Raw genomic sequence first — 21,373 nt, 5'->3', positions numbered from 1 at the left:
AGGCCGTGGCTATTTTATTAGTTTTCAAGGCGAAACTCGTCCGTTTTTTACAGCAACAACAAAATAATCAGAATGAGAATAACTAACGTAAAAAAACATGAAGATTAAATGAATAAAACAATCTTTGCCGGCTTTTACATTGCGTTGATAACGATTATTTTACAACAATGTTTATAATGGAAATACAGGTACAATAGTGCTGGTTTTGTCCACATTGAAAGATGGACAAATCCATTTAGGATATATAACCTTGTAACGGATAAACTTGATCTCTCTTTAATGCCTCGCGTCAAAAACTGTTTCTAGCCCTGAATTTGGAAGAGAATTAATTAAATTCAGATTTTTTACGAAATTGAGGAATTTGTAATTACGGACACTGCATCATTACATAGCACAAACGACAATCATGGGACGTTAACTATCGACACGTGGCACAAACGATTATTACACGACACACAAACAAACATCACGATGACACAAACGATCATCACATGACACAAACGATCGTCACATGATAAAAATAAATAAATAATAATAAATAATAAATGATAATCATGATCGTTATATGACAGAAACGATTGTCAAATGGCACAAACGTTCACCACGTGACTAAAACGACAAACGATCATAACATGACACAAATGACCATGACGTGGCACAAACGATCATCACATGAAACAACCGATTATCACATCTCAAAACCCATCACGTGACAAAAACGACCATCACGTGACGAAAACGATCATCACATGACTCAAACGATCTTGCATCCATCGTTCTATTCATCTGCAACGTCTATTTGTTGTTTTTTCTTCTTTTTTCTTTTCTAATGGTTTATAGTATGTAGGGATTTACATTGGCTGTTTTCAATGTTAAATTCTGAGGTTATTTGCTATACACGCTCTGATTATTGTGACATGCACATATGATATGTAATTGTTAACAAAACATTTCTTTTATACTGCCTATTTCAAGTTAAACAATTATTCTGCATGTTTCACGTGAAAATCGTGCATGTATTGGGCGGGCAGTATAAATACGCCGGGTACGACATACACAAATCATTCAGGACGGTTTCAGTTTGAGACATAAACGCAGTAAGTACATTTTTCTTTTATTTGTTAGGCCAGATCTCGACATTGTAAAAAGAAACTTGTTTTCAACGTTCTTAAATGCATTTTAAATTTTAAGGAAAAGAATGTTGAGTTTGTGCATGGTTTTTTTTTATTCGCCCGAATACTATTTTGGGACGTATTACGGTGTGGCGTTGTCTGTTAGTCTGTAAACGTTTGGTTTTTGATGAGTTTTGTTGATTGTATTTGGCATGAATTCAAGTACACCTTTATACGTATATCTATTAAAATAAGGTCCAAGTTCGATTTTCTCTGCAATAAACAATAATTTTAAGTATATTCTATTTAACGTGGACGTTTTTTTGTGAAATTAGTATTTTTAATTTTCGCAGGATTATAATGGAATACTTGCAATGATTGTTATATATTCATGTTCATATGTAGTTTAAGAGGCTTCAACGAACGTCAAAATAAAGGCGACATGTAAAGTTATAGAAGCCAGAACTAGTCCGTATGTTATCAAAACACTACAATTTAAGTTTATCACCTCTTTATCAGGTCTAGGATTTCATATTTACGGACAGACTGTAAATTTTTGGACAATCCATAATTTTACAGATTTTTGTAATTTTCCAGACATGAGATAAGAAATGGTGCAAGTTACATTAAAACTCAAACACCTGTTAAAATGAATAACGTTACGTTTTATATGATTACATGTATTACAGTAACAGTCTGGCAAGATTTAGAACAATTTGATGACTTTCAAGTTTCACTTTCAACAAATTTCGAAATCATCATACCCGGATGAAACTGACCCATTAGCTTTGTAAATATAAACAATCAATAAAACTTGTCAAACTGCGGATTTTAGACTAGTGTAAAACTAAACGCAGCAAATCTCACATTGAATCTGTTAATGTTATATGGATTGAATTATCTTTAAATTTCTAGACTATCCATAAGTTTACGGACAGTCCATAAATATCATGAAGTCCTACACCTGATTTTGGATACGTTACGTCCATTTGCATCGAAAGGATTTCCTTCCTTAGCAGGTTATATTGATATATAGGAAAGTCCTTTGGCATTACTATCGTGTATTACAGTAATACTATGTTATTTGGTTTCCTAAAAAATACACTGTTTAGTAGTTGTTTGTTTTAAATCGGATAAATTGACATTTATAATTACATTTACAAGAGTAAATTTCTTATCTTTTTGTCCACGATATCCACCTGTAAAATTGCCATCTGACGTGTCTTAAAGACCCATTATGCCCGAAAACGCTTGTTTTTTTCCCAAAAGCTTTTTACTATGTTATAGTTTCCATTTAATAAAACCCCTTTTGCTTCTGTTGCCTTTCAGCAATTCGTACAATTATAAAGATTTACTATGTATTTTGTATGGAAGTCAAAATATTACATCGTACGTTTTAAATTTTGGTAATTTGTAATTTACAGACATTCTTCATGCTCACATGCTCTGAAACGACTATTTATAAAATGAAAACGTTACAACAGAACGAATTATTTTTACATTCCTGAGACATGTGCCTTTAACGCGTGTCCGTGTATCTTCCCCAGCGGAGTTCATTATTGCACATTGAATACTTTCCAGGACTTGAGCCATTTTTCAAAAGGCTAGTTCAATTCCCATGTGTTCGACGCGTTGATTGGTCATTTTGCCAAACAGATTTTTGTTTATTTACATATAGTCAGTGTCTGCTCTTCATAACTGGAGGAAATAAAGAATCTATCTACCTTGCTTGAATTTTGAATTATCTCCCTTAATAATATTTAATTAAGCTCGGTAAACCCGTGTAAACTTTCGTTTAAGAAATACAACTTTTATACATTGTCTGATTTAGGCCTTTCATTATCATACTTATTGGCTGATCTTCTGACATAAGTATGAAGACAATAAATTTTATTTAAATTCAAAACCGCAGTTTAAAAGAAAAAGGTAAATGATCTGATTGAGTAAATTCCTGATTAAATAAGTACATGTAGATACTTTGGATTCTCAACTCAAGGTACCAAATATTTTTCCCTATTAAGACATTTAAGGACGCAAAATTTCCCGAGGTTAGGCAATGTACTTTTTTTGCCAAAATGACGAGGAAAGCTGTTTAAAATGAGAGTTTACTACCAAAACAATTACAACGTATTTTGTAAATATTTATGTCTCTAGTCCGAAATAATATAAACATTAAGCAGTAAATCTATATATTTTAGATTATTTCATATTCGAGGTTTGTAGATGTGTTTCATCTGAATATGGTGTTCTCATTATGACTCCATTTACCTCCAATGCTAAAATCTAAACGGAATATATACAAACGAATTATTGGAAGCTTTGAATTGCTGTAATTTATGAAAAAGATATTCTTTTTTTCCCACAGGACTGTTTTTCAAGATGATGGCGACACTTAGACAGGTTTTGCAAGCATTGTTGTTAACAGTGGCAGTTTCAGTGGGTGTGGAGAGTACATTAAGTAATTACACTATTAGAATAATCAAACACCTCTTTTTGTGCCCTCACTTTAGGGGGCATTTACATGTAGATATACCCTTGTCCGTCCGTCCATCCGTCCCTCCTTCCGCCCGTCCGTTCAGTCTCTATTTGACCTGAAGTCGTTCAACTTTATAGAAATGTTGTTCTTCATGCTTTGTAGTTGTGTACCTGGGTATTTTCTTGTGGATATATTTAGTATTTTTAGAGTTATTGCCCTTGACTTAGTAAAAATTTACCATGTTCAACTTGTGTCGCAGCTCAAAGTATTTGACCTAGTCATGAAACTTTACAGGAATGTTGCTCAGCATGTAAAGTTGTGCACCTTGGGTTTTCACTTTTGTCAGATTTATTGCCCTTGACTTTGTGAAAACTGTTTCATTATGTTTCTGACGGACATTATAACCCCTTTTTCTTATTAACTCTTAAAAACGACTCTGAAAAGAACTTTTCAATGTGTATATGAAAACTCCAGAATATATTTTTAAGCTTAAGTTGTCAATCACATCTGCAATAGCATTTGCCTTTAAATAAGAGGTCTGTGATTCCAGCCTTACTGTACTAGCTTTTTTTTCATATATTTTTGCAGTATATTTTTATGGAAAAGACGTACTATAAACTTTCATTCATGCAGATATCTAAGTTATCATTTTAATTGTATTCAACGGAATTTTAGTACTTTTTAATTCGATAGGATTTTAGATATCCGTACGTAATTCTTGAATATTGATTTTACGAAATCATTAGAGTAAAATAAAGCAACATAAATGTATTATTTCTTTAAATAAAGAAACAACCTTCTGAATCTCGTCTTTAAGCACAATATGATATAGGACGTAGAAATGAAAAGTAAAAAAAAATGTGCTATGACATCATCTGACAGTTAATCGGATCATCTTGATTTTTTCCATCAAAATGTACTTATCTGAAGATAAAAGTTGCGATTGATCATAATTTAAAACTTAAACACTCCTTACTGTATCATCTCACAGACCTTATCAGCTAATTGCAAAGCTATCACACATTAATGTCGTGCGATACTTCTCTGAATGAAATTGACCGGTAGATATCAAATATTTCACACCCAGACCATTCCTATTTGATTAAAATATCATTTTCTATTCTTAAGACCACAAATTACACGGTAGAATAATATTTTTGCACGATTTTCCAGCCGCATATCTATTACCTGTAGTGCAGAATTTATACAGTATTGCGACAAGAAGGCTTTAAGCTGCTACCTGCTCAATAATGCACATTAACTAACAGTTACATTTTACTGTGATACATAGTGGAATTATCTCTGTAAAGAACATTGGTAGAAAATTTAAGGGATATTTAGTTATGCCCGATGAGTGACGTAAACCTGAACATTCTTAACCAAAGATTCAGGGTTTAAATCCTAATCGAGCTGCATTATAATTCTTGCATTGAACACAGCCAATTTTCACATGCAATGTGAGATTACAATTGTCATGAAACATAAATCTTTATATTTGACATTTTTTCAGCTTACTCCTGTGACCCAGACAATACCGTAACAGTTACTGGGTTCACTGCTGGAACAAATTTTTTTGCCAAGCAAGGTGCAACAACGTGTTCAACAAGCCTTTCTAGTACCACGCTGACAATAACTGGTTGTAATAAGGTAACATTATGTACACTATTTTTCTGATATATTTCAGTCTTTCTATTTTGCTATCTTGTTGCAGTTTCCAAAAATTACAAATTTGCCATAAAGATGAACTATCTTTGCTTCTTTTCTTCAGTTGATAATATTAGTGAATACGTGTACGTGTTTTATATGAAAGTCGAAATACTTTTACACATTTCTACATTTACTTGACATTACTGCACATTCAATGCAGGTTCTACTTTTGCTGTTAAACATCTAGCATGTTCTAAATCAATTATGAACATTTATAACGATATTAAACATGTTTAACATTTCTAAAGAATTTGATCAATATGTATTTCTGAGGCATAATGTGCCTTCAGATCAAGATCCATGCTGTTCGCTATCAGTTTCACTACTTGTAAAAGGGTTTGTAAGCGAACAGCATGGATCCTGATCTGACTGCGCGTGTGCGCAGGCTAGTCTAGATCCATGCTGGTCGCAAACCCATTACATTTGTTTTGTCGTGACGCGGCACATAAGAAGTCTCATATCTGTGAACCGCTTGGCCTTACCAATATACTGTATACTTCAAGAAAGTGCGCATTTGGTTGTATGGCAAGCTCATAATATATGAAAGCAAAATCGGCATCATAAATAATTTAGAATCAATTTGCAGATTTTTACACAATTTCTACAATTGAAATTCGATTATCGTAACTTTGGTTACAAGTCCATAATGTCGTTACGTCAGGTCCAATCAAGTCGGGTTCAGGTCTAGTTTGTTGATTCCATCAGGGTATTTCAAATAGAAAACTGGAAAAGTTATAAAGCTTTTAAAAATATATTGGTAAATGTAGATTGCGTTCCATATAATAAGTGATTATATTAATTATCAAAGGAAAATAAAATGGTAAATTTGAAAATCTGAAGGTTTCCTTTCGCAGGATTCGGAAATACTGGTCACATATGGCTCCTACGCAGACATGGAAACAAACGCTCTACATGGCGGTACAACTGTCAATGCGTTTAAAATAACATGTAACGAGATTGCTGCAACTGGAGTAGCCCATACCATTACAAATGCATTTACAGCCAGGTAAGTACGTTATTAATAACTCATTTCGTCCACTACGAGCCTTCAGTCATCCGAGTCTTCAATTGAATCAATACAAGTTTTCAGTTTCAGAAAATGTTGCAATATAATACTTGTCCAAGACAATTACAAGAACATCCCAAGTTTTTAATTCATGAAAATGGCATGTTTTCAGATGTGGTGTTAATTCCTCTCTTTTTACATTCATAATCCAGGGTTATTCATTCAACTTTGAATATCAGTAAAACAAAATCCGCTGACGGGCAGTACCAATATTTATAGAAGTAGAAATAATCATTAGCAGTGTATTTAAATAAGAAATAGGGCAAGTTTCATTATCTGCCGACAGTAAAACATAACATTACAAAAACATAACAAATATAACATAACAAAAAAATGTTGATATATAATATGATATTGCCATGCCATCTCAAGCCTTTCCTTACTATGATACAACAAAATGATTTGTCAAACTATTCAGATTATTCTATGCCACACCAAGTTTGACATCAGATGCTAAATCTGTAGTACAATGGAATGATTTTGGACACTCGAATCACAGATACGTTGTGCTTTCAAAAAACTCCCAAGAATTTGAATTGCCTTTACTTAATTCTGAATTGTCTTTAATTAAATCTGGAAGGTTTTGACAACTCCATCATACATCCTCATTAGTATTTTAATGACAAAACAAGTTATAATTGGTTTAGTATCAACATCGTAAATGCCCCAGTAATTACTGGTAAATAGCAACAGACATCATCTGAAAGTTAAAATCTTGATTAAAAAAACTAGATCACCATACGTTTTGCCGTAAATATTTAAATTCTTTTAATATTTTTTTATTTTAACTGTGAATTAAATGTTTGAAAGTATAAAAAGTAATGGGATGAATAAAATAAACTTGCAACTCATTGATAAATTTATCAAAGGGTTTTTAACCCCTTGGAACTTTGCAAATATTCTTTATATAAAATAGTTACTTGTTTCCTTGGAGTAATTCTTAAAATAACACAACAGAAGTAGGTTTCAATTGCATAAACACCATACTAGTAAATTATCTACATGACTTGTCCACCCTTTAAGAATAACAGGAGAGGTGTATTACCTTCCATGGAAAAAAAACTCAGTGGAATCGTCTTGTCAAGATTTGGGTTAAATAATTGATAGGAATTGTCCGGGAGGAAGGGTAACAGAACATCTCTAGTATGACGATTATTTACATTTGTATGTCTAAAACACTGCTGATAGATAAATTGTACTAGACATAGGCAAGTAACAAAATTCTTTATGCGAAGTGTTATGAAGCCCGTCTGTTTCATCTTCAATCTACTTATTACCTTCATACATGTACAGTAAAACCTCATTAACTATAAGACCAGCAACGGGACTACATCCAATTATATACTTGTCTCCTCATGAATGCCTATGCGTCAACTTGTATAGTTTTTACCTTATTTCAGTTTGTCCATTGATGCAACCCCTTCTACTCAACCGACATATTCTGTGACGTCATCTCTAAGTCCATCATCTGTAACTGTTGGCGCCGACGTCACCTGGACAATATCTTATCCAAGTAAGTAATTAAAGAAATAATTAATTAAAGAAATAATTAATTAAAGAAATAATTAAACCTATCTGCAAAAACCACCAAAGGAAAATACAAACAAATTGGTCGAAAGTTTATTGCTTTTTTTAGTAGGAAGTGGCCTTTATGTACATTCTCTTTATTCTGAGATGGTCTTTGATACCTGTAATATATATATATATATATAATACACACGCTACTATAAAATAACTGCATTGAGCAAACTTAATTAAATCCGTATATTTTTAAATTTTACCTTTAAATTCTTGAATATAACTTACACACTTCCCTTAACAAGCCTACTTGCAAGCCTTGTAAGAAACCTTAAGCATTATTCCAGTTGTCTCCTTGACGCGTTTCAATGATACTTTACGTTTAGACTCGACAAAAACATGTCAATAAATTAACATTGAAGATACCATACAACTTTTGCGGCTGTAAAGATGGTATAACAATAACATGTTTTGAGAACGTAATTTGTTATACAAACATTGCGTAAATTCGCACTTATTACCATTAGATTAAATATCTCAATAAAAATTTTGATTCTATTATATAATTCATAGAATAAACTTTACTTCTAAATTTAATGAACAACTTGTTAGTTTTTACCCTTTGAACATTTTCCAGGACATAGTTCTGAAAGTATAATAGATATATACAAGACACTTTGTAGGTCGGTCTCATTGAGTAGAACTGCTGTACAAAGAACAGTAACTCTGCCTTGTCCACGTTTGGAATTATTGCACTTTGAACTTTGTCCGGACATAACTCTGAAACTGTAACAAGAGGTATACTTTTGTGTCCAAGACCTATTCGGGAAACATCACCCGGTTCAACAAGCTCTTGTATTTCTTTGTGGATGTCAAATTGTCTGTATGCAGTTTGCATCCTTACCAATGAGTTGTTACAAGTTCAGAATAACACACTTTCAAAGGTCAAGAAGCCATGTAGATGTTTATTTTTCAGTAAACTAATACTTTGAAATTAATTCAAATTGTGAATATCGCAAAATAAGTTGTGAAAAAATACATATAAATGCTTTGTAAATCAGAATGTGATCTGTTTACATGTATAACTATGTATAGCAGCAAACAGGGCAGTTACAGAGGTAAAATACCTTGACCTTTATACTTATACTAGTAATCCTTGGTAAAACAAACGATTATTTCACTGGTACAAAAATGGCGCGAACTTTGAAATATAACTGTTATATACATCTAGTCCTTCAATGTAGTTAAATTACATCCTAATCTTGATATACATGTATTTGCAGTGCTGAAATGTAAATCTAAAGACCTTAATTATATTTAATTGATAAACCGTTTTTTTACATTACAGGTTCTTACAGTCTGCAAGTTGTTAGCTGTAGTGCATATGCTGGTACAAGTGCGACTGGTACAGCCCTCTCCTTGATTACTGCTGGAGGGTAAGTGGTGTATATGGTCATTGGTTATACGACCCCCCCCCCCTCCTTCCTCCAACCGAACTTTTTATTATGCAAGTTTGAGAAAAAGGTGTTTTTTTTTGGTATTGGCGGGCGACATCTCGTGTGGTGAAAAGCATTTTACTACACGAGGGCAACATTCATCAACGGACATTGTAAGGCAAACGTGTAGGTAACACGATGAGACCCGACAGACATTGTACTACACTTTGCCATAGTGAATTTACATGTATTGAAGGATTTATTTTTCTAAATTTTTCAGATTATGTTGTGCACAAAAGTTCCATTAGCCTAAGTCGCATACAAATTAAAAATGAACATTTATTGACCCTTTCATTATTTTAATGTAAATGTTCACTTACATGAAACTACTACATTTGTGATGGATTGTATTGTTTGCCAATGACTCTTATAAGACATTAACTTTTATAATCATTTTTAAGTTGAAAGATGTGATCGGTTTATTACAAACATAATAATAACGCTTTTCAATTTGTTATTTAGCACAATAAATATGATTCTACTGGGAAAATGGAATGAGGAAATTATCTGAATTTTCACACCAATTATTGGCCTAAACTTACATCAAATGGTTATTACAAATACTGGAAGATATTTCCAGTCCCATGTCAAAAACCTCAGTGGAGCGAGTCACTTTAATTTTGGAAGGCTATTTGGGTTACTTTGATCAAAAGTAAAGGTCACGGTGATAAAAACGTATTTTTACACTTTATGTACAGCCCTTATATTTAGGTGGTGCCATTGGTAGTCTCTAGATTATATGGTCAATAAGTTCATGATTTGAAGGTCAGATATAGAAAATGTTCAGTATTGATTTATTTCGACTTATTACTTAAATGTCTTTCACATTTGGTGGGTGGGAACTTCTTGCCTTATATGGTCGGTACTTCGAGTGTAGAAACGAGTCCCTGAAGTTTATATCAAATCTGCCACTCCTCAAATTTGTATATTTTTGGCTTTTGCTTATAGCTTTCGACTGATTATTTCGTATTTGGTACGAACATACCTTGGCTAATTTGGTAAATTTATTAAGGTATGGGTTCATGCATATAATTATATTGCATATAACATAACTACATGTACTTTTAAATGGTGTTAACCAAATTGTAAGAAATAGAAGCTAAATGCATACCAGGCATTTCATTATTTGCAGTTCTATATTATCATGTACTGCAATCTTCTGTTTACATTTAACATGGTTTTTGTGTCGCCTCTACGGAGTAGTGGCGACATATAGGGATCACTTCTCCGTCGTCTGTCTGTCTGTCCGTCCGTCCGTCACAAAACCTGTCCGGACAACTCCTCATAAACTACTGATGCAATTTCATCAAAACTTTACAGGAATGATCAGTACCTAGTCTAGTTGTGCATATTGTCAGTATTTTCGGGTTCAATGATTTTTGTAAGAGTTATGGCCCTTTAATAATTTTTTCAAGGGTCAAGTCATCACATTGCCCTTGGAAAGAAAAAAACGGTTTCCGATCAATAACTAAAAAACCCTTAAAGGCCCTGGGAAACTTAAATTGGTATGGGAATTTTCATAAATCAGTGGGATGACCCCTTTTGATTTGGGGCGGGGGTAAAAGGTCAAGGTCACATTGACCTTGTAAGCAAAAAAAAAGTTTCCGATAAATAACTAAAAAACCCAAAGGGCCCCGGGAACTTCAAATTTGGGTATGGTTTTTGTAAATATCAGTAAGACCCCATTGTTTTTGGGGTCAAGGGTCAAAGGTAAAGGGTCCCCTTCCTTGAAAGAAAAAAACTTTTTTCCGATCAAAACTAAAAACCCCAAAGGCCTGGGAAACTTCAAATTTGGGTAGGGTGTTTGGGTCAGGGTCAGTAGTTTGCCCCCCTAACAATTTTGGGGTAAAGGGGTAAAAAGGCCCAAGGCCCACATTGACCTTGAACCCAAAACGTTTCCGATCAATAAAAAAAGAACCCAAAGGGCCTTTGGGGAACTTAAAAATTTGGGTTTAGGGTGTTTGGTCATGATAAATTTAATGACCCCCTAAAATTTGGGGGGTAAAGGGGTCGGGGGTAAAGGGCCCACTTTGCCCTCTTGGAAAAACGGTTTCCGATCAAAAACAAAAGAACCCAAAAGGGTTTTTGGGAAATTTCCAAACTTGGGGGGAGGTTATGACCAGCAAAACCCCTTTTGGTTTTGGGGGTTAAGGGGTCAAAGGTAAAAGGCCCACTTTGACCTTGTAGGAAAAAAAGGGTTTTCCGATAAAAACGAAAAAAAACCCTTGGGCCCTGGGGACTTAAAATTTTGATATGGTGATTGGCTTTATCATTAGTGCCCCCTTTTAAATTTTGGATTAAAGGGGGTTAAAGGAAAGGGTCACTTTACCTTGTGGAAAAAAACGGTTTCCATCAAAACGAAAAACCCTTGGGCCTGGGAAAACAAACCTTGATATTGGGGATTGGTCATATCAGTAGATGCCCCCTATTGTTTTTTGGGGTAAAGGGGGTCAAAGGTCAAGGTCACTTTAACCTTTTGGGTAAAAACATTTTCGATAAATAACTAAAAAAACCTTGGGCCTGGGAACTTAAATTGGTATGGTGATTGGTCCATGATCAGAAGTTTGCCCCTTTGATTTTGGGGTAAAGGGGGTAAAAGGAAAAAGGGTCACTTAACCTTTTGGGGTAAAAGCTTTTCCCGACAAAAACTAAAAACCCTTGGGCCTGGGAAAACTTAAAAATTTGTTTATGGTTTGGTCTTTCCCGGGGCAGATACCCCTATGTTTTTGGGGTTTAAAGGGGGTAAAAGGAAAGGTAATTTGACCTTGTAGGTAAAAAGTTTTCCGATCAAAAATTAAAAACCCCTTGGGCCCCTAGGACTTAAAATTTGGTATGGTGTTTGGGTCTTTTGCCCAGCGATTCCCCCTTTTCTTTTTTGGGATAAAGGGGTAAAAGGTAAAGGGTCCCTTTGCCCTTGTAAGAAAAAAGGGTTTCTGTTTCAAAACTAAAGAACATTTGGGCCCTGGGAACTTCAAAATTTGGCAGGGTGATTTTCCATGACCAGCAAATAAACCCCTTTGTTTTTGGGTCAAGGGGTCAAAGGAAAAAGGGTAACATTGACTTTGTAAGTAAAAAGGGTTTCGGATAAATTTAAATAAAAAAGCTTGGGCCCTGGGAAAACTTAAAACCTTGGATAGTGATTTTTTCATGATCAGCAGATACCTCTTTTAAATTTTGGGGTAAAAGGTAAAGGGTCACTTTACCTTGAAATTTTTAAAAAAAGGGTTTTCGGATAAAATAATAAAAAAACCCCCTTGGGCCTGGGAATTTAAAACTTGGCTGGTAAATTATCTACCAGCAAATGCCCCCTTTTGTTTTTGGGGTAAAGGGTAAAAGGGCCCGGGTCACTTTGGGCCCTTTTAAGAAAAAAGGGTTTCTGATAAATTAAAGTAAAAACCTTAGCCTAGAACTTAAAAACTTTGTATGATGATTTGTTTGCCCCAGAGAAAAACCCCTATTTTTTTTTGGGTAAAGGGTAAAGGTCAAGGTAAAATGACCAGTGGGATATTTGATAACCCTTTTAAATTTTTATCACTGGGCCCAGAAGCCCATGCAAAAATTACCTTTTCACATGAATAATTGGTTTGCTGATGGGGGGCATACTTTGTTTTACAAAACATATCTTTTTAAATTTTTTTAAAGTTTGCCCGGGACTATTTCTTTTTATCCCACTTAAAAAAATTTCAATAAAAATTTTACGATTGATCTGAAAGGCTCAAATCCTTCCCGGCATTTTTCCCGGGGTTTTCCGGAAAATGATTTTTGCCAGTTAGGGCCCCTTTTTGATAAAAAAGGTTTTTTTCTTTTGTGTTCCCAGATCCCAGACACCCCCTCATAAACAAATTGGGTTTGAAAAGTGTATCCAAACTTTACGGGAAATGTCAGTACCAAGTCTAGTTGTCATTTTCCGTCTGTCTTTTCCGTCTGCCACAAAACTTGTCCCCAACCCTTTAAATTTGGCCCTCATGAGGCAACCACATGTGATTATTGATTCTCTTTTTTTTACAATACATCGTTTAATCATCATAATCACAAAACCAAACCCCTGACAAAAAAAAAATTTGCAAATTTTTGTAAAAAAGTCTAGAATGTGAAGCACAGGTGAGACGAACCCAACTTTGGGGTTTTTTAAAAGTAAATAAAATTTTTTTAAGTTTTTGCATTCGTTAAAGGGGGGCCCAAAATAATGTTGTTTCCGGATCCAGTATTTTCAAAAGGGCAAAAAAAAAACAAATATTTTTTAAAGGTTTTTAAATAGAAAAAGGGGAATGAAAAAATGTTTTATGTATTTTGATGTTTTTTTTCAGGTGTACCACATCCCCCAAAACCTAAGTATCAAATTTTGTTTGACAAACCCGGCACTTCATAAAAACTTCAGCAACTATAGAAGTTTTCAAATTTTACTCGAACACCCATTTTTTTTTGACGGGTAATGTAAAAGTTTGTCCCCCAGCGGGTTTCGGCAAACTGTGCTGTAAGTATACAAGAAATATTCACAAAAACTATAGAAAAAGATTTGCAACTGGTCAAAATTTAAGTAAAACTACCAAAAATACGGGAGCTGGTCAACACGTAGATGATATTATATACTGCTTGGGGGGGTGGGAAAAAATTTCGTTGCCCTAACCAGAAGGGGGAATTAACACATGTAAAATTCCAGTCCCCTTCCCTGTAGGTATAAACCCTTTTGTGGAAACCTCAGATTTTACCCCGTAACTGCCGTATAAAACACATCTCCGGATTTTCCAAATTCAACATTTTAAAATTTATTTTAAAATTTTATTTTTACTAAACCCCGGCTGGGGGGTGGGGGCGTATTTTGCACTTGGTAGAAACCGAGCCTGAAATTTATTTAAATGTTTCTGTTTTGAGTTTTTAGAGATTCACTTTTCTCTTTTTAATCCAAATACTGGGGGGAAATTTCTACTGACCTTTATATAGTCCCAAAGGGTAAATAGGGGTATAAACCCTTTAAATTTTCCTACTTTTTTTAAAAATCGACCAGATTTTCTTATTCAAAATTTAATTTAATTAAAATTTGAAGTTATATTTCTTTCTATTTTTTTAGGTTTTAGGTTAGGTAAAAACGGGTTTTTGGGCACTTTTAATGTAAAAACTATACTTTTTTTTAAATTAATAACATTGTTAAAAATTAAATTTTAAAAATTTCATTGGGAAATTAAGCTTTTCAATAAAAACACGTAAAAACGTGAAATTCATGTTTCCCGTTTTTTCGAACCTGGTAGAAAATTTTTAAAAAAGCCCCTTGACCATTTTATTATAAAAAACCTTAAAAATAAAAAAATAAAAAAAATGGTAAAAAATTAAGAAAAAATAATGTCAATAAAAAGAATAAAAACCTGGGACCTTTCAACATTTGGTACATTTAAAACCGACTGCTATTGCGGATGTTAAAGCAAAGGGGGAGTTTTCCAAACTTTTAAAGTTATAATCAAAGTAATGTCGAAAAAAAAACGACAAAAACAAAGGGGGAAATCGAATGTTTAAAATTAGGCTATAATGTACTCATAATTGACAGGTCAACAAAATCCGACCCTTTTCATTGAAAAAATTGTAACAGAAAAATAAAGGGAACTATTTTACCATTGCCGCCATGGAGACCCTAGAAACCAACAACATCAGAACTTTTAAGAATCTAAAAAAAAAACAGCCGTGTTATGACCAAAAAAATAAAAGGTTGCGAACCAAAATATGACCAGAAAAAGCCTGCGGGAAACCCGGCAGTCTGATCAAAAGGGCCAAAGCTGTTCGCTTAAACCCTATACAAGTAAGAAAAAAGGGTAGGAAAAAATGGTTCCTGAAATTTAGACTGGCGGAAAATTTCCCCGGCTGGTCTGGATCCTGGCTGGTCCCAAAAAAGCAAATATGTTGGTTTGTAACAAAACTAAAAAATTAAATTTCGTGCTTAAATTAAAATTTGATCTAAAAAAAATCTGAAAATTTTGGGAAAAATCAAAAGCTTTCTAAATGTGATTATTTTGTTTCACCTTTTAAAATTGGAAAACTAATTTTCCCAAAAAAATTTGAAAAAAATTTAATTATAAAAAATTCTAATTTGAAAACATTTCTTCAATTTTAAAGTACAATAAGGGAGGTCAGTTTAAAAAGTTCATAAAAAAATCTCGGGTCCTTGAGGTTTTTAAAAATTTGCCAAAAATTTGAAACTTGTAATTTAAAAAAAAACAGTTATTTTTAAAGTTTCCCTTTGGGTTTTTAATTTTTGCCGTCCCCCTGCATGCACGAGAAGGGAAAAAAAATTTTAAACAGCTGATCAAGAGGTCAAAATATGTAGAAGACCCACGGAAATTAAACTCCGAGAAATTCCAAATATACTGAAGTAATGAAACTTTTAAAACAGTTAAACCCCAGGTATATACATTTTATTTTTTTGCAAATTTTGTTCGAAATTTTTCATGTGAGGGGTTTTCCTAGTGCCCCCCCCCCCCCCCCCTGCTTTTGGCCCTTTAAAAACCCCTTGGGTTTAGGTTTTCCAAACCCCTTTTTAAAAATTTTTAAGTCTATTTTCTATGGCTTTCAAACCCGCAAACCTATTAAACCTCCAGTTTGCATAAACCCCTTCAATTAAATTTTAAAACTTGTCCACCACCCCTTAACTCAAACCCCGTTTAAACATGTCACAATTTTCAAGCTTTTTTTACGCATGATTCAAACAGAAACACCTAAATTTGGAAATGTCTGGTGGCCGGGCGGGCGCCTTTAAATTTTGTCCGGAGCAAAATGGATTGATTTTAAATTTCAAATTTTAGAAATTTTACCACCCATCAGAAAACCATTTACGTATATAAACCAAGGGAAAAAGGTTAAGGTCAAAACCCTTTAAAATCATTGAAAAAACTTAATCGGGGGGGTTTTTAAAGTTTTTTTACAAATGTTCACCAAATTTTTGAACTTTTGTATTGCAAGCATAAAAAAAGGGCTCTGATACCAAAAATTTTTGTCACAAAAGAATTTATAAATGTCATTTGGTTTTCAAAACCATCAATAAAATTTTATTACCCAAAAAAATGTGAAAGCATGTAAATTTAGGATAATTTTGAAGGTCACTAAAATGACAAAAAATCAAATATGTTTCATATTACCCCAAAAATACTGTCATTTTCCATATCCAATTTCAAAAAGCTTTTTTGAGGGGCGAATTATGCCAAATATTATGCCCAATTTTTTACTTTGAACTTATATTAAAAAATTAAAACGAAAAAAAATTGGTTTTTAAAACCAGTGTTCAGTTTATAACACGGATAGCTCCGTCAAAGCCTTTTAAAACTTCAATAGTATTTTTTTTAAAACATAGTAAGGGTTTTGAGACTTTTCTGCCTTTAAAATACTTTTTTAGTTTATTTAAACTGTTTCTATTCCTAGAAGGGGAATGCTAGTGTACCAACCAGGTTTCCCGGGATCACCCTTTTTTTTTAAAATTCTTTCTTGCAAAATTGGTATTTTCCCCAAACAAAATGAAAATTTCAACAATACATAGGTTGAAAAGCAAAACAATTAGGAGCCCTAATAGGGCACTGTTTAAAAAATTTGGGAAAAATTACTATACTAATTTAATCACTTAAAACCCTCTTCCCGTATGTTTTAATTTCCGGGCCCGGGACTTTGGGTTCTTTAAGGGGGAAACTGTAAACATGCTTCAGAAACATGGGGGGGGGTTCTTATATAGGTGTTTTCAACCCGGCTGTAAAATTTCACATAAAAGCAAATAACTTTAGTCCTTTCCCCATTCCCGTTTAAACTTGTCATCGGGGGAGCATTTGAGCCGTCACGACAAAAACCCAAAATAAATGGTTTGGGGACCAAACATGGGTTCAGACCAGCCCCGCGCAAACCCCGCAGTCTGATCAGGATTATGCTTTTGCTTTGGGAAACCCCATAGCAAGGTTTGAGAAAAATGATGCGATAAGCATGGAATTTCCCGATCAGACTGCGCGGGCGCACGGCTGGGTTTGGAAACCATACTGGGCGCAAACCCCTTGTTGGTTTTTTCCGTGGGCGGGCACAATTTTGTTTTTAAATGAAATTTGGGGACAGTTGTTAGACAAAGGGCCTTTAATTTTGAAAACAGTTTTCCCCTTAACCCTTTTTAATTTTAAAAAGACGAGTGTTAACACCAAAATGCGGCCAATTTATTTTTTATGCTTTCCATTTCGTTGACCTTTTGGGTTTGGGCTATTTCATTTTTTTCTGGCCAAATTTTCGTTTTACAGGAATTTGGGTATAGAGTTTGAAAAGTTACACAGTGGAAAAATCAGTTCAAATTTTACATAACAAACCCAAAAACCAAAAATTGCCGGAAAGTTTTTGTATGTTTTACCTTTTTAAATGCTTTAAAAAAAATACATTTCCCTTTCTTTCGTTTTCACTGCAATATTCCCCAAGGTTTTCATTCATAAAAAAATGTCTCTTTAAAGCAGCACGCCCTTTCCCGTTATTTTTTTTTAAGAAAAAATTTTTAAAATGTGTTTAAAGGTAAAATATTATGAAATGAACAAAAGAAGATAGTTTTACAAAATTAAAAATCGGACCCCTTTAAATCCACCCTAAATTACCAAAAAGGTCAAAAAAATGCATAAATAGCCCCACTGGGTTTTAAAAGCAGTAGAAAAAAGGGGATAAATACTACAAAAACAGTTTAAATTTAAAGCAATACGATTTAAATTTATATAAATTTCACTTGAATCTTTAATTTGTTTACTTTTTCAAAATTTTAGTAAGGTTTTTTTTAAGTTTTAAATTTTTTTAAAAATTTTGGGGCCAAACTGGAGGGATGCGCTTTTAAGGGAAATTATAGCAATTTCTCTGCACAATAATTTTAAACCCCCAAAACCCGCCGTTAAATGAGTATACCCCTGCTTAAACCAAGGGAGGGCCAAAATCAGCCGCACTCTTTTTGCTTGTCAAAACCGCATTTTTCCATTTTTCGCCCGATTTAAATTTAAATTTTGATAAAGTTAATGAATGGTTTTGCTAGTTCAAAGTTTTGGGCAATCGAGTTTTTAAAAATACTTTGGGGGGTTTGGTTAAAAACATATAGCTTTTAGCTTTTGCTTGGTTATAACCTTTAGCTTAACTTGATTTTATTTTTAAGATAATTTTCAAAATTTAAAGATGTTTAAATTTTTCGTTAAAAATCACAGATACCAAGGGGGGTAAAAAAAATCCCCAGGTTTTTAAACCCCCCCTGAAAAAAAGTGGGATATCTGGGATTTAAACATTATTTAAATTTTTTTTAAAAAATTTCCCATAAGAAAAAAATCTGTTTTAAAAACGTTCATGGGGGAATTTTTTTTCTTGTAGTAACTGGTTTTAAAAACATTAAAAGGTTTTGTCCAGTTTTTAAAAAAAAAAAAAAATTAAAAAATTTTTATTTACCATTTACACGGGCGGTTAAGCGGGGATGGGGGGCTAACCCCCCGGGGTCGTGTTAAATGAAAGCCCCTTAAAATAATTGAAAAGGGGATTTTCATTTCCTATACATTTTTGGGGCGCTGAAATAGTGATTTTCCCAAAAAATTTGTTTTCCTCCAACGACCTGAAATGTTGCAATGCTTTTTCCCAACTTTAAATTTTGCACCGTAATTTCATTTACCAAAAATTTACTGTTTTTTAAGGGAGCACTTGGTAACTTGGAAAATTTGGGAATACCCTTTTATGGGGCAAAAAAAAATAGTTCAATTTGCAAAAAAGTAAAGATAATATACAATGCTATAAATTTTTTTTTAAAATTTTTAATCGGTCATTTTTAACTTTTTTTAAATGAAAGGGAAAAAGTAAAAGTTTAAATGTTTCCCAAAGTACAGAAACAGTATGTATACAAAATTTTCCCCTTGTAAACAGTTTAATATATTGGCCACAGAAATAAATACCCATGGGGGGGACTGCCCCGATTTTCCCGAAGTTTCCCTTTGCCCTTAACTGTTGAAAAATAAAAAAGGTTTAGCCCAATAAATTTTGGCTTCACATTTACAAAAAAAAGATGCCCCTAGCAATTGAACTTAACCCCCAAAATTTCAAAGGGGGTTTAAACAGCCCAAACAAAAAAAAAGTAATATTAAGTAATAAACTTTTTAAAACTTTAAAAGTAAAACCCAATTTTAAATGTAAAGTCTCGCACATCTGCAACGCACTTTTCGCATTCAAAACAAAAACTAAAAGAAATGGTGGTTTTGCAAAATTTTTAAAAAAATTTTCAAAACAAACAAAAAAAAATCATTAGTTCGAACCTCCCTGTGCAATCTCCATTATGAAAACAAAAAAAAGAATGTCTTGCATTGGGAATCCAAATTAATTTCGAAAAAGGTCATTGTATTCAAATTCTGGGGAAAATATAAAATTTTCCCAAAAAAAGGCCCGGGGTTTCCCCCGACCCAAATTTAAACCCAATTTAATTTTCCCAGATGACGAAGATCTACGAACAAAACAATTTTCCTTTTTTTGGGAAATAACCCAAATGAAAATAGGAACATTTTACATAAAATTGTAAAAAAGTAAAAATGACTAATCTATCAGACAAGATAAAAACTGAGGCCTAGGGTTTTTCAGTATTGACCCCATTTTATGTTTATAAAAACCGAAATAAAAAAAACCCAAACGAATTTCCTTTAATTTGGAAAATCCCTTATAGACCCTTTCGGGCACCAAACATAACTGTACCAAACAACTACACAAAATTTAAAGTATTAAATCGGCTAATGGGTAATATTGGAACCACCAGGGGGAGCTTATTCAATATCGTTATGGGGAAAAAAAAATTTAAGTTTTATATGTAAATTTCCAACCAATTCTACGGGAAAAACGCATTTTTTCCTTGTAGCTTAAAAAAGCCCAGATTTTTAGTTTTTTTGGGAAGTGGAAAACAATGTGATTCTAAAAAAAAAACTTTTACCAAAAACCCTGAGGTCAAAATTTGGGCCCGGGTGGGGAATTTTTTTTGGGCTTTATGTAGAAAAATGTATAAATTTAAAACGAAATTTATTTGGGAAAAACTAGTATAATGCCTGGGCTGCTATTGCCTATATAAAAGTTTTATAAATCCCTTCAAACCCGGGTAAAAAAAGACCCCAAAGTGGAGGTTCCCTTTTTTATATTAAAGATAAATTTAAAAATAAAACATTTTTAAAAAGTTTCCCAAATTTGGGGCCCCTTCCCTAACTGAAAAATCTTAACAAATTTACATTCATGTATATTGCCCCCATTTGGGATGCTTTTTGTTAATTTTTTTTCCCAAAACAGCAAAAATTTGGGGTTCTCCCTAAACTCAAAAAATTTCTAAAAATTTTCTTCGGGCGAAAACCCCTTTTAAAACTATGTGCATTTCTTTTCCTTAAAAATATAAGATGTTGCCATATCTTTATGTTTTCCAATTAAAAATTTTTAAACATGTTTTTTAAATTTTAAAAATCTTCCAAAGATAGAATTTTTTTTTTCATTAAAATACCGTGAATACCCGCGGGTTCCCTTTTTCCCAAAAAAAACCCAATTTTTTTAAAGGGGATGAAAAATGGACTAAAAGGTTTTTCTGAAAAATTTTTACAATATGTAGGGGAAGCTTAATTTTTCAAAAAATTTAATTTTTGCGCCTCTAACCCTCCATTTAAAGGTTTAAAAAAGAAACCCTTTTTTTTTCCGGGGTTTTTCTCCAACTATTTAGAAAAGTTTTCCCTAGAAAACCGTAATGTTTTCCGAACCTCCGTTACAGTTTAAAATAAAAACTCCAAACAAATTTTCATAAAAAACTCCATCCCTTTGTGTAACAGTTCCTACCCCGTGACAATAAATCAAACCCATCCACCTGCCAAAAACTTGAAAACAACTTTTCGGGGTTTTTTACCTCGAATTTTTTTTGTATCGGGATCAAACTACACTCGGTTTCACGCTCAAATTCCCTAACAAATGTACCCTTTAAATTTCTATTTATTTGAAAACATTTAAGAGAAAATGCATCTTTGTGGAAAAG

At 33.2% G+C, this 21,373-nt stretch overlaps 1 protein-coding gene across 1 annotated transcript; it reads left to right on the top strand.

Moving 5' to 3' along the window:
• Positions 1 to 1,030: 1,030 nt before the first annotated feature.
• Positions 1,031 to 13,707, top strand: LOC132755273 (uncharacterized). Its single transcript, XM_060746114.1, has 7 exons — positions 1,031 to 1,097; positions 3,478 to 3,570; positions 5,099 to 5,235; positions 6,150 to 6,301; positions 7,762 to 7,874; positions 9,228 to 9,315; positions 13,683 to 13,707. Exons 2-7 carry the CDS (start codon positions 3,492 to 3,494, stop codon positions 13,705 to 13,707), a joined length of 594 nt encoding a protein of 197 aa, XP_060602097.1. The 5' UTR covers positions 1,031 to 1,097; positions 3,478 to 3,491.
• The last annotated feature ends 7,666 nt before the right edge of the window (positions 13,708 to 21,373 follow it).

This window comes from Ruditapes philippinarum, unplaced genomic scaffold (genome assembly GCF_026571515.1).
Source record: "Ruditapes philippinarum isolate M1 unplaced genomic scaffold, ASM2657151v2 ctg6396_1_1_1_1, whole genome shotgun sequence".
Classification (NCBI taxonomy): Eukaryota; Metazoa; Mollusca; class Bivalvia; order Venerida; family Veneridae; genus Ruditapes; species Ruditapes philippinarum.
This window is presented reverse-complemented; position numbering and strand designations above follow the sequence as displayed.